Source organism: Balaenoptera ricei, chromosome 16, assembly GCF_028023285.1.
Source record: "Balaenoptera ricei isolate mBalRic1 chromosome 16, mBalRic1.hap2, whole genome shotgun sequence".
Taxonomy (NCBI): domain Eukaryota; kingdom Metazoa; phylum Chordata; class Mammalia; order Artiodactyla; family Balaenopteridae; genus Balaenoptera; species Balaenoptera ricei.
In genome coordinates, this window is record NC_082654.1 from 115035802 (window position 1) to 115054243 (window position 18442).

General features: G+C 37.4%; 1 protein-coding gene across 1 annotated transcript in view; it reads left to right on the forward strand.

Annotated features, from left to right (window-relative positions):
• The first annotated feature begins 6386 nt into the window (after positions 1–6386).
• The window catches only part of LOC132350747 (zinc finger protein 33B-like), a 48554-nt gene continuing 36498 nt past the window's right edge, over positions 6387–18442 (forward strand). Inside the window, exons 1-2 of the mRNA XM_059900191.1 lie at positions 6387–6551; positions 7642–7777. Of these exons, the coding sequence (XP_059756174.1) occupies positions 7763–7777 (15 nt within the window). The 5' untranslated portion in view covers positions 6387–6551; positions 7642–7762. The remainder of the gene's footprint in view (positions 6552–7641; positions 7778–18442) is intronic.

The following is an 18442-nucleotide window of genomic DNA, read 5'->3' on the forward strand; positions in this document are numbered from 1 at the left end:
ATCCATTACTGTAGGGTGAGGTTCAAGTTTGTTTTTATTTTTCCTGCTCAGGACTGGAATCTGAAAATCCATGTTTTACAGTAATTCTAAAAGTCTTCAAATCCTGTGTCTTTAACACTCCTCCCATTTCTCATCGTAAAATCCCAGGGAATATTAAACTCTTTCTTTCTACACTTCATCTGTCTCACTGTGCTTGCCCTGTTTTTATTTTCCATTAGTTTATCTCTCTGCAGCATTCGGGTTCACTAATTCTCTCTTCAACCCCGGTTAACTTGCTGTCTAATCCACCCAGTAGTGTTCATATTTCCATGGCAGTGTTTTTCTAGTTTTAGAATTTTTTTTATCTTGTTTTGTTTTTCTAGTTTTCCTGGTATTTCTTTTCATGGTGTGTTATTCACTTATGATTCCAATGCAATCTTTTAGGTCTTTAACCAATTTACAGTAATTTCTTTTATAGTTTTATCAAATTACCTATTTCATGAAGGTGTTGGGGTTCTAATCCTCCCATTTGTAGTCTCTGCTTACTGTTGTTCATGGTGAGATCAGGGCATGTTTTGGTGATAGCGATTCTTTCTGGCTTTGGGGTTTTGACGTATACATGTTTTTTTCTCCTGTTAAGGACATTTCTAACTATTGCCATTTTTGTTGTGTTATTTTGGTTTTTAATTAGAAAAGGATATTGAATTTTCTTAAGTGCATTTTCAGGCCCTATGGAGGTGAACATATAGAATTCTTCTTAAATATCAAGTCTTTCATGTTCCCCCTGACACAAAGACTTCACTTACCACCCTAGTTAAAACAAAACGTCCCCCACTCCCCACCTCCAGCCTCTTCTTCTGTTTACTTATATCCATAGCACTTACAATCAGACACTGGCTGCTTGAATCACAGGCTGTCTTATTCCATTTGGGCTGCTGTAACAAATACCACAGACTGGGTGGCATATAAACAACAGAAATTTATTTCTCAGAGTTTTAGATGCTGAGAAATCCAAGATCAAGGCACCTACAGATTCTGTGTCTGCTGAGGGCCCACTTTCTGGTTCACAGGTGGTCCTTTTTTTGCTGGGTCCTCACAGATCAGAAGTGGAAAGGGGACTCTTTCTGGCCTCTTTTATGGGGGCACTCATCCCATTCATGTGGTTGCTGCCTTCTGACCTCATCACCTCCCACAGGCCCCACCTCCTAACATCATCACCTTTGAGGCTAAGATTCCAGCATATGAATGTGGGGGACATAAATATCCAGTCCACAGCACAGGCCTAGTGATTTTCCCCTCAGGAGGGTCTCTTTCTTGCTCACCCAGAGCCCAGACAGTAAAGCTTCCTCAGTGAGTAGAATGTTTCTAGTCACCCTTCTGTTAGGGGCACCGTCCACCAGCAGACCTGGCTTTCTGTGTGTGTCCATCCCTGATCCCTGCCTCCTCTCCCACCGAAAGGGAGTGAAACCCAGCCCCTCACCTGGCTCAGTGGACCAGTAGCAGGAACTTCACCCTGACAGCTGAAACATTGGGTCACAAACTTTTACCCGGTTTTCCCTTCTCTCTTCACTCCCAGGGCCTTTCCCTTTTCTCTCTTCTGAGCTGGGCCAGGCCATCCCATGTGTTTGCTCTACATCTTGCCCGGACCGGGAGCTGCCACATTCCTATCAGGTGCAATCTACCTTTTTAACAATGGGAACATGTCTAGGCCTTGAGCAGAAAATAGCCTTTTTGTGGGGTTTTTTTGTAATGTAGTTTTAAAAAATGTAATGTAGTTTTTTTCTGTATATAAAAAATTAATTCCGTTCTCCATTGTTTTCTTTTGAAGTACCGTTTTAAAAATAAAATATATTTAGGAATTCTGGGAAGTTGGTGTGATCATGGAAGCATAGTTTTTATGTTCCAGAATCTGCATATAAACACAGAGCATAAGACATTAAAACCGAAACCCATGGGCAATATTTACAACGAGACTAGATGACAAGGTATCCCCCTGTTACTGCAAAATACAACTGGGTGGACAACAGCCATTAGACTTGCTCAACATCACCCTAAGTGTGGGGAAAGCAGAAGGAAGCAACCGTGTAGCTGGACACATGAGGGCCGTTCGCATGCTCAGTACAGAGGCAGCGCGAGCCTGCGCGCGCCCCTTCCCAGGAGAGCCCCACGCATGAGCGGTGCAGGGACCAAAGGAGGAACCACAGCAGAGCTTTAAGCTTGTGCCATGCAAGAGCCTGGCCAGGAGCTGCAGCTGAGACTGGGAGAAACTTGGTTTACTCCACCAGTTAGTGAGGCAGAGGTCTAAGGCAAGGCCTGAATGTCTTTGAATTCTCACACTGAGCCGCCAGGGCTCCTTTAGGACTGGATTATGCATGCACAGCAACTGCTGGGAGCGCTCTCAAATTAAGTAGGATGGGAACAGTAAAGACAGAGGACAGAGAAGCTCCAACTCCGTGCTTGGACCAGGGTGAGGTGAGAAAGGCACTGGCCTCGGGCACAAAATTTCAGGGGCACCAACAACTCAGTAATCAAGATGAATGAGACTTTAATGCAATAATTATTCAAAAACTAAATTCAGTGTCAAAAAGTCCTTGATGAACAAAATATCAAACTTTGAAATAAAAGACAGAATCATTAAAAGTCCCATATTGAATCATATTGGAGCTGGAGGCAAAAAGAAAAGTCAGTAATACTGACCCTGTCTTCATTATAGTGTTTCAGGAGAGTGTTCCAGGAGCCCTCCTTGAGGTATCTACTGAAGAACCAGCTTCAGAAACCACAGTAACTAAAGAGACATTGCAATAAGGATTAGTGTGAACTGTAAATATATAGTTACTTCTAGAATTAAGATTAAAGGCGGGTTGAAAAGAAGAGGTTATGCTATGTAATTGATACAGATTTGGGTCCTTGGACTCTTTAATCACAGAAATGGATAAGAGGCCGGAGGAGGAATTCAGGCAAGCCTTTATTGGGACTAGTGCTGGAGCACAAGGGAGTGAAAACAAGTAACAGGTGCCCTTGTTCACTCTTCTGGAGGGGCAGGCTACTTCCTTAAATGGAGTGAGGGTGGGGGCAGGACTGGTGGGTCAGACTGAGGTGTGGCTTCGGTGGCCTGCCCACACCCTTGGTGGTGCTGTGTGAATGGATCATGTGCAGTACCCTGCTTTTGCTCCTGGCACCTCAGAAGCAGCAGTTGGTTTGTGGCCCTTAGTATCTTACTGTTCCCAATTGCCCCCAACTGGCATGCATGCAGCTATTTTTAGTCCCTTATAGTTGCATCCTATTCAGTTGCTGGAGGAGACGTTTGCCCAGGTACAAGTACACGCGTACAGGTAGAGGATCCCAGGTCCCAGACTATCTCAATGGCTTTATGTTCTGAGAATGTAGATATGGTACAAACAAAAAATGGGGAAGGGAAGGAGAGAATTTCATGCAAAAAAAGTTTTAACTCTTTTCAGAAGTCACAGCTTGTTCTGATATTGTACTGTTCCTAGGATATCATAGTTTTTTTTTTTTTTGAGGTATAGTTGACATATAACATTATGTTAGTTTCAGCTGTACAACGTAAGGATTCATTATTTGTATATATTGTGAAATAATCACCATGGTAAGTCTAGTTGAGATCTGTCAAGATACATAGGTACAAAAATTTTTTTCTTTTATGAGAATTTTTAAGGTTTGCTTTCTTAGCAATTTTCACAAATGCAATATAATATTATTAACTATGGTCACCATGCTGTTTCTTACATCTCCATGACTTATTTATGTTATATTATAGCTGGAAGTTAGTACCTTTTCACCTTCACCCATTTCACCCCACCCACCTCTTGTCTCTGCAACTCCAATCTGTTCTCTGTATCTAAGATTTTTGTTTTCAAGATTCCACATATAAATGAGATCATGCAGTATTTCTTTTTCTCTGTGTTATTTCACTTAGGATAGTGCCCTCAAGATTCTTCCATGTTGTCACATGGCAAGATTTCATTCTTTTATTTGGCTGAATAATATTCCATTGTATATCTGTACAACAATTTCTTTATCCATTCATCCATCATTGGACACTTGTGTTGTCTCATATCTTGTCTATTGTAAATAATGCTGCAGTGAGCATAAGGATGCATATATCTTTTCAAATTACTGTTTTCCTTGTATCAGAAGAGGGATTGCTGGGTCGAATGGTAGTTCCACTTTTAATTTTTTGAGGAAACTCCATACTTTTTTCCACAGTGACTGCACCAGTTTACATTCCCAGCAACAGTGCAGAAGGGTTGCCTTGTCTCAAAATCCTCTCCAACACCTGTAATTTCTTGTCTTTTTTGATAATAGTCATTCTAATAGGTGTAAGGTGACATTTCATTGTGGTTTTGGTTAGCATTTCCCTGATAATTAGTGATGCTCAGCATTTTTCATACCTATTGGCCACCTATATATCTTTTTTGGAAAAATGTTTATTCAGTTCTTCAGCCCATTTTTTTAATCAGAGTCCTTGTTTGTTTGTTTGCTATTGAGTGGTATGAGTTCTTTATATATTTTGGATATTAACCACTTATCAGATACATGAATTGCATATATTTTCTCCCAGTTGGGATAGACCGTTTTATTTTGTTGATGGTTTTCTTTGTCATGCAGAAGCTTTTTAGTTTGATGTAGTCCTACTTGTTTATTTTTGCTTTTGTTTCCTTTGCTTTTGGAGTCAGATCCAAAAAAATCATCAACAGGACTGAGTTCAAGGAGCTTAGAAAAATGCTGAATAAAGTTGGAGATAGCAGGCATCCTTATTTTTGTCCTACTTTTAAGTTGAACACTGTCCATATTAGCTGTAATATTTGCTGTAGGTATTTGTAAAAATACTTTTTTAAAAAGGCAAACATACAGGCATGAAGAATACATAGTGGTTGCTAGAAGTTAAGAGTGCTGAGAGGTTTTTTATTTCAAAAGGGTATGAAGCAGTTTGGGGGGGGGCAGTAATGAAACAGTTCTGTATTTTGACTGAAGTGGTGGTTACACAGATCTGTGCATGTGTCAGAACTCATAAAACTGTACCAAATAAAATGAACTTCTGTGTATATATATATATATATACATTTTAAATTTAAAAATTTTAAATCTCAGTAATGATATCTTACATGTTTTTACATAAACATTTACATTTCTTTCAATTCTCATAATCAACTTTTTCAAACACATATTATTCATTTGAATTTTCTTTTTTTATTATATTGCTGCTTAGTTCTGTAGCCCATTTTAAGTTTTTTCCTTCTATTGATTTAAAGATCTTATTAAGTAATACATCTTTTCTTTTATATAGTAAAGATATAATTTCCTGTTTTCTTTGCTTTTAACATCTTTTAAAAACTAGAACTGAGTTGTTTGCTATTTTTTATAATAAAATGTATCACATTAAATTTATGGGTTTCTTTCTGTCACAACTTCTCATCTCAATTTATTTTCTTTTACTAACTTAGTGGTTTACTTTAAACATTTCAAACCTTGAATCCATGTGAACTGTATCACATGTGATCTATGGATATAAACTTTATTCCCAATTGTTGGGAATGACTTGATGTTTGGAATACTTCATTCTTTCCCTCATTGTTTTGAAACGCTACGTTTATTATACTACATTTAAAAAACATTCTTAATCATGGCTGTTGTATTACCATGAAGCAGATGCCAAACTATTTTGAATAACTGAGCTATTATTATACGTATTGATATTTCTTAGGCAATTTTCTCCTTTTTGAAATGGTTTCTGGCTGTTAATTTAGATTTATTTTTATTCCAGATGAAGTTGAGAATGCTTTTGTAAAGTACACAATACTTTAAATAAAGTCAAGGAGAAAAAAGTACATGCAAAAATTTGTTGAGATTCTTATTGGAATTTTGTCCAAAATTTTTGAATCTTTCTATGAAAGGGTATATCTCCCTTTATTCAAATAATTTTAATGTCACAAATGAAAATGTTTATATAAATGACTGCTTTCTTTTGGATTGTGTCTTATCTACAATTTTCCTTTATTGCTTTCATGATTTTAATGAACTGGCTTTCTTGTCCGCCCCTCCTCCGCTTTTTAATTCCTGAACAAATCGCTGTTGATGGCGCATATTATTCTTTTATTAATGGGGTCTATTTCCCAGTATTTAAAAAAAAGTGAAATTGACAAACAGGTTCCCTTTCCTTGACAGCTCTGTGTGTAAATTTGCATTCTGGCTGCACAGAGAACTCAGCTGTAATCCATAACTTTTGGGGGAGTCCCTGACCGGCTTAAAGCTTAGGGAACTTAAAGCTCCAAACTTCCCACTGCTAGGTAAGGCTGCTCTCTCAGCCAATCCCGAGCCGCCAGTCGCGGAGGCTCAAGGGAAACAGACTTCTGACGTTCGGCGCAGACTGTCTGGCCCTGCGTGCGGGCCATCTGCGCATGCCTAGAGCCACCTTTGGCCTCTGCACTTCCACCTCTGTGCACTGCAGCCTTTACTTCTGTTTTCTTCAGGCCTTGCGTGGGAAGCGGTTCCGGGGCTGGCGAGTCTATGCCCTCTTCTAGGGCCAGTGCTACACGACGAGGGAGAGGCGGGTGAGCCCGGGAGGGTTGGGTGAGGGCCGACGGGAGCCCTCGGTTTGGAGGGCGGGAGGGAGAAGGTCGGTGCCCGGTGGTGGGGAGGAGCTCCGCGGACCCCCGGGACGGCGTGAAGCTGGCGTCTCAGTCAGGAAAATGAATCAAAGCCCTTGCTTGACTAGCCCCAACGCTCAGCGGGCGGTGCTGTCCGAGAGGCCCCCTTTTTCAGGGCGCAGGAGGAGGGCTTAATACGCATGCGTGACGGGTGCAGCGAGACCCCCCCCCCCGGGGTAGGAGGGCGGTGCTGCGGGGAGAACGCGCGAGGCTGAGTAATACAATTGTTAGCTTTGTACACGTACGCGTGCCTATGGTTCTCCATTTATGCTTTTTGGATTCCGAACTGCTCTTCAGTGATGTCCATCCCTTCATCTTGATAAACGTTGTCTCTCTGTTCTCCCTGCCCTAACATTCAGGAAGGGTGTTCAAGAATTATCCGGTTTTTGTATCATGTGATAGAATTTCTCTTTTTTTTGTTTCTGAAGATTAGTGCCTTGTTCAGATCAGTTAGTGGCGAAGACTAAAAGATCCGACTCCTAAGCCAGTACTGTTTACTTTTCCATACAACTAAAAGCAGTTTTTTAATGAAAGATCCTTTTGAGAAACAGCAACAAAGATAAATTAAAACACGCGTCTTTCCTTAAGGCACTGCTTTTTATAGCCTTGTGTGGAGTCACTAACCAAAGGTTTAGTAATATTAGTGGGGAAATTGATAAACAGCTTAGTTTTGAGTTTTATTATTTTTCTTTAGTCTTGAGTGTTTTTTTTTAACAACAGCTTTGGTGAAGAGTTAATGTTCCTTCATAATGTGTTTTTTAATTCGTTTTAACCAATTTTATCATTTAAACTTTTTTTGTGAACACCAGGGGAGATTTAAACTGTTAAAATATCCTTAGGAGGTAAATACCTAACTCAGAACAATTTTATACCCAAGAGCTACCTGATTATATTAGAGTCATATTAGGTAGGTGGTCTTCCACCATCTGTCTCCCTGACTCTTCTGAAGGTCAAAGGGACATTGAGGTTTTTCCTTATCTAGTGGTGTGTTTAGCTTTATAGGGAAGGAGAATTCAGGAGCTGCCACACAGGCCAGATCTTTCATGACCCCAGTCCTCCTCTTCTAACCCAGCGTATCTTGAGAGTTGTCTACATTTTTCCAAGAACAGCAGAAAATGAATAAATCCCAGGTAAGTTTGTTCATTCATTCCTTTATTTAACAATGGATTTTGTGAGATTTGTAAGAGTCCATATGTTAAGATGGAAAATTAGTTATAGATAAAAATCAAACTTAATAGAAAATGTAAAGTTCACAGATCAATAGCAGGACCAAATTGGCTTACAGATATATACTGATCATTATATAATGTATAGTTTCTAAGTTAATTTCTAAGTTGACCTGCAGATACGTTTCTGATGACCATGGCAGAAAGGGAGACACTGTATCTTGGATACAGACAGTTTCCTTTCAAGACATAAAGACATATCTTCTTACTGGAAGATATCCTTCTTCGTGTTAACATAGGGACACATAGTGAGTAACCTTCCAGGGACTCACATAGTGAGTAACCTTCCCTGAAATGAGTGCCTCAAATCATTCCTTCCTGGGAGTAAAAGGGTCCAAGAGAGGGTTCAAATAATCAGTTTTATGATAGTCTTATTAATTTTGGTATAAAACTTAGTGTGTTTAGATGAATAAATGGCCTGCACGCCTATTACAAAATTATTTTATCTTAGCCCAGCTGTGTGTACAAGTCCTGCAGCAGATGGTTCAAAGTTAAAGTCTCTGGTAAATGTTTCTGAGCTTCTCAGTCAAATTTCATCCCATAGCATTCTGTCTTGGTTCTTCTCCACTTCAGAATCTATTCAGGTAAAGGTCACCAGTGACTTAATTGTAGTTGCCTTCCTTGAACAACTGCTACATTACCCTACGGACTATTCTCTCCTGGAAAGTCTCCTTTGTCCACTTCTGATATCACTCTTCTGATGGCTTTTTCCTGGCATCTTCCTCATTATGCCCCACAGTTCAGTTCTGAGTCTAGTTCCAAGTTCTACTGGTCTTCTTATTTTACCCCTTGTATGTACATTGGAAAAATATATAGTTAGCTGAACAATACTGTATATTGTTTTGGGTGCTTTTTAAAAATATGTAAATTATTTTAACATATGTATGATACACATTTTTCTCCCAATTCACTAATAATTTGAGATCTATCCATATGTAGTTTATTTTATTCCTTTTAAAGTTATATTTTCCCGTTCTAGGTATTTTATTGGTAGACATTTAGATAATTTCCATTTTTCAGTAATATAAACAGTGCTGCTATGAATATCCGTGTCATTCTCTCTGCACAAATACAAGTGTATCTCCAGACTCTAGAGCAGTGCTTCTCAAAGTGAGGTTCTTTGGCCAGAAGCAGCAGCAGCACCTGGAAACTTGTTTGAAATGCAGATTCTCATGCCCTATCTCAAACGTACTGGAAAGAAATTCAGGGGTGAGGCTCAGCAGTCTGTTTTAACACGGTGTTCATGTGATGCTGATACCTGCTGAGTTTAAGAATCACTGCTCTAGTGTTCTATGATTAGTATTTTTGAGTTATAGGATATAAGGATTTCTAATTTTTCTATGTACATTGTTATTCATTAGCAGACTACTTTTCTTCCCTCCTCACCAGATATAAAAGTTATTTCCTCAGTAATGGGTGAAAAACTTCACTGTTTAATTTTGTGACTGATTACTGAGGTTGTGCAGTTTTCATAAATTTATGGCTTTTCAGGTTGTTTTCTTCCACTGAGTTTTGTAAGCATTCCATATGTATTCTAAATGTAATCTTTCGTTATAATTGTTACTAATTATCTTTCCTCAGTATGTTTTGTGTCTTTTAATTTAATGGTATATTTTCTGTAACTTTTATATTGTGATACAATCCTCCTGTGCTTTCTATTTATTTTTGGCTGCATTGGGTCTTTGTTGCTACACGCGGTCTTTCTCTAGTTGCAGCAAGCGGGGGCTACTCTTTGTTGAGGTGCGCAGGCTTCTCTCAGCGGTGGCTCCTCTTGTTGCAGAGCAAGGGTTCTAGGCACACGGACTTCAGTAGCTGTGGCACGCTGGCTCAGTAGTTGTGGCTCGCGGGCTCTAGAGTTCAGGCTCTGTAATTGTGGCTCATGGGCTTAGCTGCTCCGCGGCGTGTGGGATCTTCCAGGACCAGGGCTCGAACCTGTGTCCCCTGCATTGGCAGGCGGACTCTTTTTTTTTTTTTTTTTTTTTAATTAATTAATTATTGCCTGCATTGGGTCTTCGTTGCTGCACGAGGGTTTTCTCTAGTTGTGGCGAGCGGGGGCTACTCTTCGTTGTGGTGCGCGGGCTTCTCATTGCGGTGGCTTCTCCTGTGGAGCACGGGCTCTAGGTGCACGTGTTTCGGTAGCTGTGGCATGCGGACTCAGTAGTTGTGGCTTGCAGGCTCTAAAGCACAGCCTCAGTAGTTGTAGCGCACGTGGCATGCGGGATCTTCCTGGACCAGGACTCGAACCCATGTCCCCTGCTTTGGCAGGTGGATTCTTAAGCCCTGTGCCACCAGGGAAGTCCCTGCTTTCTATTTTTCATTCTGTTTTCTTTACCCCAAGGGCCTAATGAAATTTTTCTTTATTTTGTCTAAAAATACCAAGCATGTTTTTAAAAAAAATATGTAGTATCTTAATCCATCTGGAGTTTAAAAAATATTTATGTGTGTGTGTGTGTGTGTGTGTGTGTGTGTGTGTATGTAATGTGATTAAAGGACCTAATTTTATTTTGTCTGTCTGTGAAGAATAAGCAGCACAATAAAAGGATAACACTTCCTGACCAAGCACCAACAAAACAGATTTGAGTGGGAGTGCCTGCCATATTTCTTCATTATGCATGCTGCTGGCTTGGACTGGGTAGACTTTATCATGTTCACAAAGTATTCACTGAGTCTTATTAAGAATGAGAGTTTAATTTTTCCAAATGCTTTCTTAACATTTTCTGGGGGATATTTCCACATTTCTTAATAACTAATCTTTGTGTTCTGAAACAAGGCCCACTAGGTCAAAAAGCATTATTCTTTTAATGATCTGAATAATTCTGTTCATCAGTATTTTTTCCATAAACTTGTCTATAGTGTTATTTTAAAATGTTTAATCTGTTGCTTTTTATTTCTAACAGTTTTTCATTTGTGACTAATTTTTATTACAGATATGTATTTATTAGTCTTTCAGGGAACCAGCTTTTGGCTTCATTGATCTATAATTTTCATTAACTTCTACTTTTACCTTTATTTCTTGCTTCAGCTGTCTTTGGTTATAGGCTATTTTTTCCAACTTTTTGTTGAAGATAAGTTTATTTTAGAGCTTTTAAGCGTATGCATTTAAAGATGTAATTACCCTCTGTGTACCACTTTAACTACAAAATCCAGGTATCAATATGTAGTGCTTTTTTTTTTATATGCAGGCTTCAGTTTCTATTCTCATGCCTTCTTTGATCAATAAATTAAAGTGTATCTTAGTTTTTAATAAATCTTATTTCTGTATGTATAGCAGGTTTATAGAAAAGTCACAGATCTTAACTATAGAACTCTGAATTATTACAAATCCATTGCCCATGTAACTAACACATAGGTCAAAACAGATATTACTAGCACTCCTGAAGCTTCTCTTGTGCCCCTCTCAACATCCCAATACCTCCCTGGTGATTCATTTACATATAATCTGTGGTTTTAGTGGAGAAGTTCAGTAGTGAAGTGACAGAGACCATTGGGCCCTCAAAGCCTAAAATATTTACTGTCTGACTGTTTACAAAGAAAAGTTTGCCAATTTCTAGATTAGTTTATTAAGTTTGTTAGTGTAGGTGTTATTTGTGTCCTGTTTAAAATTAATTTTCCTACTCCAAAGTCGTGGGGTTAATCTCCTTTGTTATTTTAAAAATATTTATTGTTTTGGCTTTCACATTTATGCCTGTTTTAATGGAATTGATGTTCACTTTTGTATGTGGAAGACATCAGGTTACTTTTTTCCCCATGCAATTTATCTATAATCATTTTTGAAAAATGATTTAACCCACTGTTTTGTATCTTAAAAACTGTGTAAAAAGAAAATTCTCTGTGTGATGTCAGATCTTTGAAGTTTGTTGAAATCTGCTTTGTGTCCCAGACTGCGGTCAATTTTGGTACAAAAGGTCTGTGTAAACTTGAAAAGTATATATATTCTGCAATTTAGGGTGCATTTTTTCCTTTATCTTTAGCTGCTTTTAAGTTTTTCCATTTATCTTCAGTCTTTTTCATAGTTTTCAGTTCCCTGTTGAAGTCATCCATCTTGCCATCGTTTTTTCCTTCATTATTTTAACCACAGATTAAACAGATTGTTAAGTCTCTGTCAGGTAATTCCAACACCTGAAACTCCCATGTGTCTAACTTAAGCTTGAGTTTTTGGAAAAAATATACTAAGTTATTCATTCAGCAAATATTTTTTGAACTTTAGTTCAAAATTATAGACTGTTTTTAAGTGTTTGGAAAACATAGTGGAAACAAAATAATCTGCTTTACTGAAACCTAGTTGGAACCTGGAGTGTTCTGGTTGGACATGCTGAATTACTCTCTTAATAGACTGGTGTGAATTGAGATTGCCGAAGTTTTATTTACAATTTTGTATCAGAATTAAATATGACCTGTTCTTGACCAATATTTTGTTTTGGTATTAAGTATGTGATAGTTATGTATTTTCCTGTGGCATGGGCTGTTTAAATTACGTGGGTTGTCATTTTATTTATTGCTGGCTAGACTTTTAATTCTAAAAACATCTGGCACTGGTGGTTTTTTTATGGTAGATCTTTAAGATCTTCAGTTGATTTTTTAAAAAAATAAATTTATTGATTTATATTTATTTATTTTATTTTTAGCTGTGTTGGGTCTTCGTTGATATGCGCGGGCTTTCTCTAGTTGCGGTGAGAGGGGGCTACTCTTCATTGCGGTGTGCGGGCTTCTCATTGTCATGACCTCTGTTGTTGCACAGCACGGGCTCTAGGCGCGCAGGCCTCAATAGTTGTGGCATGTAGGCTCAGTAGTTGTGGCTTGCGGGCTCTAGAGCTCAGGCTCAGTAGTTGTGGCGCACGGGCTTAGTTGCTCCACGGCATGTGGGATCTTCCCAGGCCAGGGCTCAAACCCATGTCCCTTGAACTGGCAGGCGGATTCTTAACTACTGCGCCACCAGGGAAGCCCTTCAATTGATTATTAAATCATATTTCTGGCTTTTGATCTTTAGACTAATTTTCCATCTATTTCTAAATCAATTTTGGTAGTTTCTTAAAGTTTCTAAAGAAAACATCTGTATTCTCTGGGATTTCATATGACATTTTCTTTTGTTTTCCTACCTCCTGTATTTTCATGGATATGTGAGTGTGTCTTAATCATAGTATCTTTATACTTAACAGTAGTTTTTTCCTTATGTTATTGGCCTTTATGATATCTGGTGCCAAAAAGAAAATTACCCAAATTACAGTAGGTCCCTTACATACGAACCTTGAAGTTGCGAACTTTCAAAGATGCAAATGTGTGTTCGCATGTCCAGTCATGTAAGTTAGTTCACATGTCTAGCTTACATTGTCACGTGTAGCTTGCCCTCCGTCTCCTATTGCTGACTATCCTTCAGCTCTACTATTTCCCACCTCCTCTCCCTCCTCCAGTCAGTAACTCTTCTTGCCTGTTCACTCAGTGCCAGCCCCTGGATGGCAGCTGTTGTACTGTACTACTGTACTTTTCAAAGGACTGTACTGTAAGATTAAAAATGTTTTCTTTATTTTTTGTGTTTGTTTCTTTATGTATTATTTGTGTGAAAAGTATTATAAACCTATTACAGTACAGTACTATATAGCCAATTGTGTTAGTTGGGTTCCTAGGCTATCTTTATTGGACTTACAAACAAATTGGACTTACGAACATGCTCTCAGAACAGAACTCGTTCATATGTAGGGGACTTAGTGTATTTCTCTTCTTGGAGAATCATCTTTGCTCATTTAATTCTTTTGGCCCTCAGTGTTACCTTATCTCATGTAAATATAGCCAAACCTACTTTTATTTTACTTATATTTTCTGCAGCATGTTTGATTTTTGCCCATCATTTCATTTTCAAATTTTCATGTTCTTTTCTTACAAATAACCTGTGGCAGGTTTTGTTTTTCAAGTCAGGTATGTCTGTCATCGATAAGAAATTTAGCACATTCATATGCCATTTTATAGCTTAGTTGCTGTTTTTGCTATTTAGTTTAATGTATATCTTAGTATGACATCATTGATATTTTTTATGTTCTTTATATTATATTTTTTGTCACACTTTCTGGTACTTTATGCACTGCTAGTCACATTTATTTTCTTTTTTTTCTAATTTGGTAGATTGCTGCTTTTTGGTTCTGATTACCAACACATTAGTAACTGTTGTAATTGAATCTGTATTTCTTTATTAACATATGTATGTTAAATAATACTTTCTCATTAAGATCTTTTGATTTTCCATTGCTCGTCTTTCATCTAAGCTAGAGAAGAACTTCAGAAAAATTTTGTATTTCCACGTCACTCCTAAAAAAGTGCCTTGATTTTGTTTTGATATTTCATAATTTTTTGTTTCGGGCTATTTGTTTCACGAACAGTGTATCAGTTTTATTTCAGAGACTTTCAGTCAAACGGATGTTGTAAATTCCAAAAAATATTCGTATTTTTTTCCTCAGTTCATTGAAGTAAAGTGTACATAACTTAAGTGTCAAACTTAAGTATCCCATGAGATTCCCTGGTGCTCCAAGTTCCTCATTATTCTGACTTCTGTTATTGTTGATTACTTTTGCTTCTGTGTCTGGCTTTCACTCGATATAGTTTCTGTGAGATTCATTCTTTTTGCTAAGTATATCTACTTCTTTTCATTGCTGTATAGTATTCTACTATATGACTATGCTACCGTTTATTTCTCCATCGTATTGGTGGGCATTTGGGCTCTCTCTAGGTTTTGGCTATTATAAACAAAACTGCTGTGAACATTTTCTACAGGCCTTTGGTTAAGAAAAACACACATGTTGGGTGTATAACTAGGGGAGGAATTACTATATATGGCTTGAGAAGAAATTCCCAAATGTTTTTCCAATGTGTGTATGTTTACTTATACTCCCACTAACAAGGTATGAAGGTTTCAGTTGCTTCATGTTCTTGCCAATATCTCCATTTGGTGTTTTCTGACTTTTTCGTTTTGGACATCTAAGTGTGTATAGTGGTATGTCATTGTGGTTATCATGTGAGGGTAAGATAGGGTGTAGGCAGTAGATAGGGGCATGCGGGAACTTCTGGATTTAAGGTAAAGTTTCGTTTCTTGACCTGGATTCTGGTTCAGTGGGTGTGTTCACTGTGAAAATTCATTGAGCCATTTGTACACTTAAGTACACTTGTGCATTGTTTTTGTATATATATTATACTTCAATAAAAATTACAAAAATCACAAAGAAAGAGGTGACAATGACAAATTAAGTTATCTAAAGAAATCTGAAGAATAACGTTAAGCTAAAACCAGGAGTCAGAATAAGATTACTTATTTTATACATGGGGATTAGGTCAACAAATATAATTGTATCAACAAATATAATTATACCAATAAATATAATTATATCATTGTACATATTTCAGGTGTACAATGTGATGATATGATATGCATATATATTGTGGGATGATAACCAGGATCAAGATAATTGACACATCCATCACCTCACATAGTTAACTCTTTTTTTTTTGATGGTGAGAATGCTTGAGATACACTCTCAGCAAATTTCAAGTATACAATACTGTATAATTAATTATAGTCACCATACTGTACATTAGATCCTCTGAAGTTATAATAACTGAAATTTTATACCTTTTAACTTACATCATTCCATTTCCCCATTCCCCCAGCCCTTGGCAACCCCCGGCAACCCCCATTTCATTCTCTTTCTATGAAATTGGCTTTTATTGTTGTTTTTGTTGTTATTTTTAGATTCCACATATAAGTGCTACCAGTAGTATTTTTCTTTCATTGTCTGACTTATTTCACTTAGTGTAAGTCCAGCCACATTGTTTCCAGTGGCAGAATTTCCTTCTTTTTATCGCTGAATAGTATTCCATTGTATATATTCATTACATTTTCATTATTCATTCATATGTTGATGGACCACTTAGGCTGTTTCCATGTTTTGGCTATTGTAAATAATGCTGCAATGAACATGAGGGTGCAGATATCTCTTTGGGATAGTGATTTTGTTTCTTTTGGGTTTATACCCAGAAGTGGAATTGCTTGATCATATAGTAGTTCTATTTTAAATTTTTTGAGGAGCCACTATAGTGTCCTCCATAGTGGCTGCACCAGTTTACATTCCTACCAGCAGTGCACAAGGCTTCCCTTGTCTCTACATCCTTGCCAGCATTTGTTATTTCTTGTCTTTCTGATGATAGCCATTTTAAGGTGTGAGGTGATATCTCCTTGTGATTTTGTTTGCATTTGATGATTAGTGATGTTGAACACCTGTTCATATACCTGTTAGCCATTCATATGTCTTTGGAAAAATGCTTATTGAGGTCCTTTAACCATTTTTCAATTGGATTATTTGCTTTTTTGCTTTTGAGTTGTATGAGTTCTTTTTAGATTTTGGATATTAACCCATTATCAGAAACATGTTTTAATATTTTCTCCCTTTCTGTAGGTTGCCTTTTCAGTTTCTTGATTGTTTCCTTCGCTGTGCAGAGGCTCTTACGTTTGATGTAGTTCTACTAGTTTATTTTAGCTTTTGTTGTCTGTGCTTTTGGTGTCTTATCCAAGAATCATTGCCAAGAACCATGTCAAGGAGCTTCTTCCCTATGTTTTCTTCAGGGGTTTTATGGTATCAGGTCTTATGTATAAGTCTTTGACCTATTTCAAGTTCATTGTTGTGAGTGGTATAAGATCAGGGTCCAGTTTTATTCTTTTGCATGTGGATATCCAGTTTCCCCAACACCAGTTACTGCAGAGACTGTCCTTTCCCCATTGTGTATTATTGGCACCCTGTCAAAAATCAGTTGACTACATAAGTGTGGGTTTATGTCTGGGCTCTTTGTTCCACTTGACCACAGCTATTTTTATCACAGATAAGTCTCCCTTTTCCTGAAATTAATATTCACTTAATGTAACTTAATTGGTTCTTTATTCATTCTTCCAGAAACCATTTATGAATATTTATTATGTGTCCTATTGTGTGCCAGAGGCTGAGGATTCTAAGAAGAATGAGATATATATTTATAACTCCTTATAAGGAGAAACTCTTAGAATTATGTAGGGCATTAAAACAAATACATAATTTTTGTATTATTACAAGTCCTACAATAGAGATGTAAACAAAATCCTGTTTTGTTTTCCTTAGGATTTTTTTCTGGTCAAAAATAAAAAGAAAGAAAACGTGGGCCTTTCAAGCTTAAGATAACTGTTTTCTACATTGAGTGATTTAACCTATTTTCATTTATTGTTGTTTGGTTTTAGTCCTTCCATCCCACAGTATATTTATTTGTACTTTTTCTTGTTGGTTGTTCATTACATGTTTTATTTTATTCTGTTTTGTTTTTTCGACACTGAGCTTTACAATGCAATATTCTGTTTTAACATAAGATACCTAAATTTTATCATCTCTCTCCACCTTACCTCTTCGTAAACTTATGTTACTTTACTTCTCACTCAGTGTACTCTCCCTCTTCAGATATTTAAGGAATCTCAGCCTTGGTACTCATGATATGTATCTGCATCAACAGATAAAAAGATTTTACTTACATGTTCTTTATTAGCAGCATAAGAAAATGTCACAGCTTCATACCTTTCCTTTCAGAAGGTATAAATTATCCTGTTGCAAACTCCTACAGCTGCTGGCTGTCACTTTACTAGCATCTTGTTATTGCTGCTTTTATGAATTCATTCACCATTTCATACATGCCATTTTCCTCCTTGTTTGCATTCTGGTTTTTTTGGTTTTGTTTTTTGCTATGTCATAATTCAGTAAAGTGTGTAAGGTGCGTTCATTGTAACTGTATACTGCTTTTTTTAAAAAAATAACACATATATGTCCTAGTAACTACCAACTAGGTCAAGATATTTAACATTTCCAGCACCCCTTCAGGTTCCTTTCTGACCTTTCCAATCTTTAACAACTCCCCTTCCCTTATGTGGCACTGTTCTGTCATTATTTGTTAATCTTGTCTGTTATTGAAACTTAGATGTATAGAATTAGTGTGTACACTTTTATATGAGGCTTTTTCATTCAATATATGTTAGATTCACCCATGTTGCTGCCTGTACCAGTAGTTTATTCCTTGTATTACTGCATAGTGTTCCACTGCATGAAAATACTACAATTTACTTACCCATTCTCCTTTTGAGAGGCATTTTTTCTTTTTATATCTAGTAGCTTTTTAGTTATAAAATTTTGTATTTTTTAGTTTTTACTATAGATATTACAGTTTGCGTTTGTGATGTTGTTATATGTAATGAATATTTATTTGGTGTTCCTCCAGAATTCCTTAACTTAGCTCCTAAAACTCTAATAATATCCCTAAGAGCTGTAGGGGCATCTGTTGTTATAATATTTAGTTTTTGTTCCCAGTTCCTGAAGTAGCTCCAGAGAAATTAAGGTGGAATTGGTGTCTTTTGTTGTTCATAACAAGCCGCTTTCAACCACACCTGAGTTTGTGTTAATGAGGTGACTTTTGGAATGCCTCTAAGAATGAGGTACGGGTACCAGGAACACTAACCATGTGATTAGAGGGTTGGAACTCTCTGAGGAGGGGTGAGGGGCTGGAGGTTGAATTAGTTGCTAA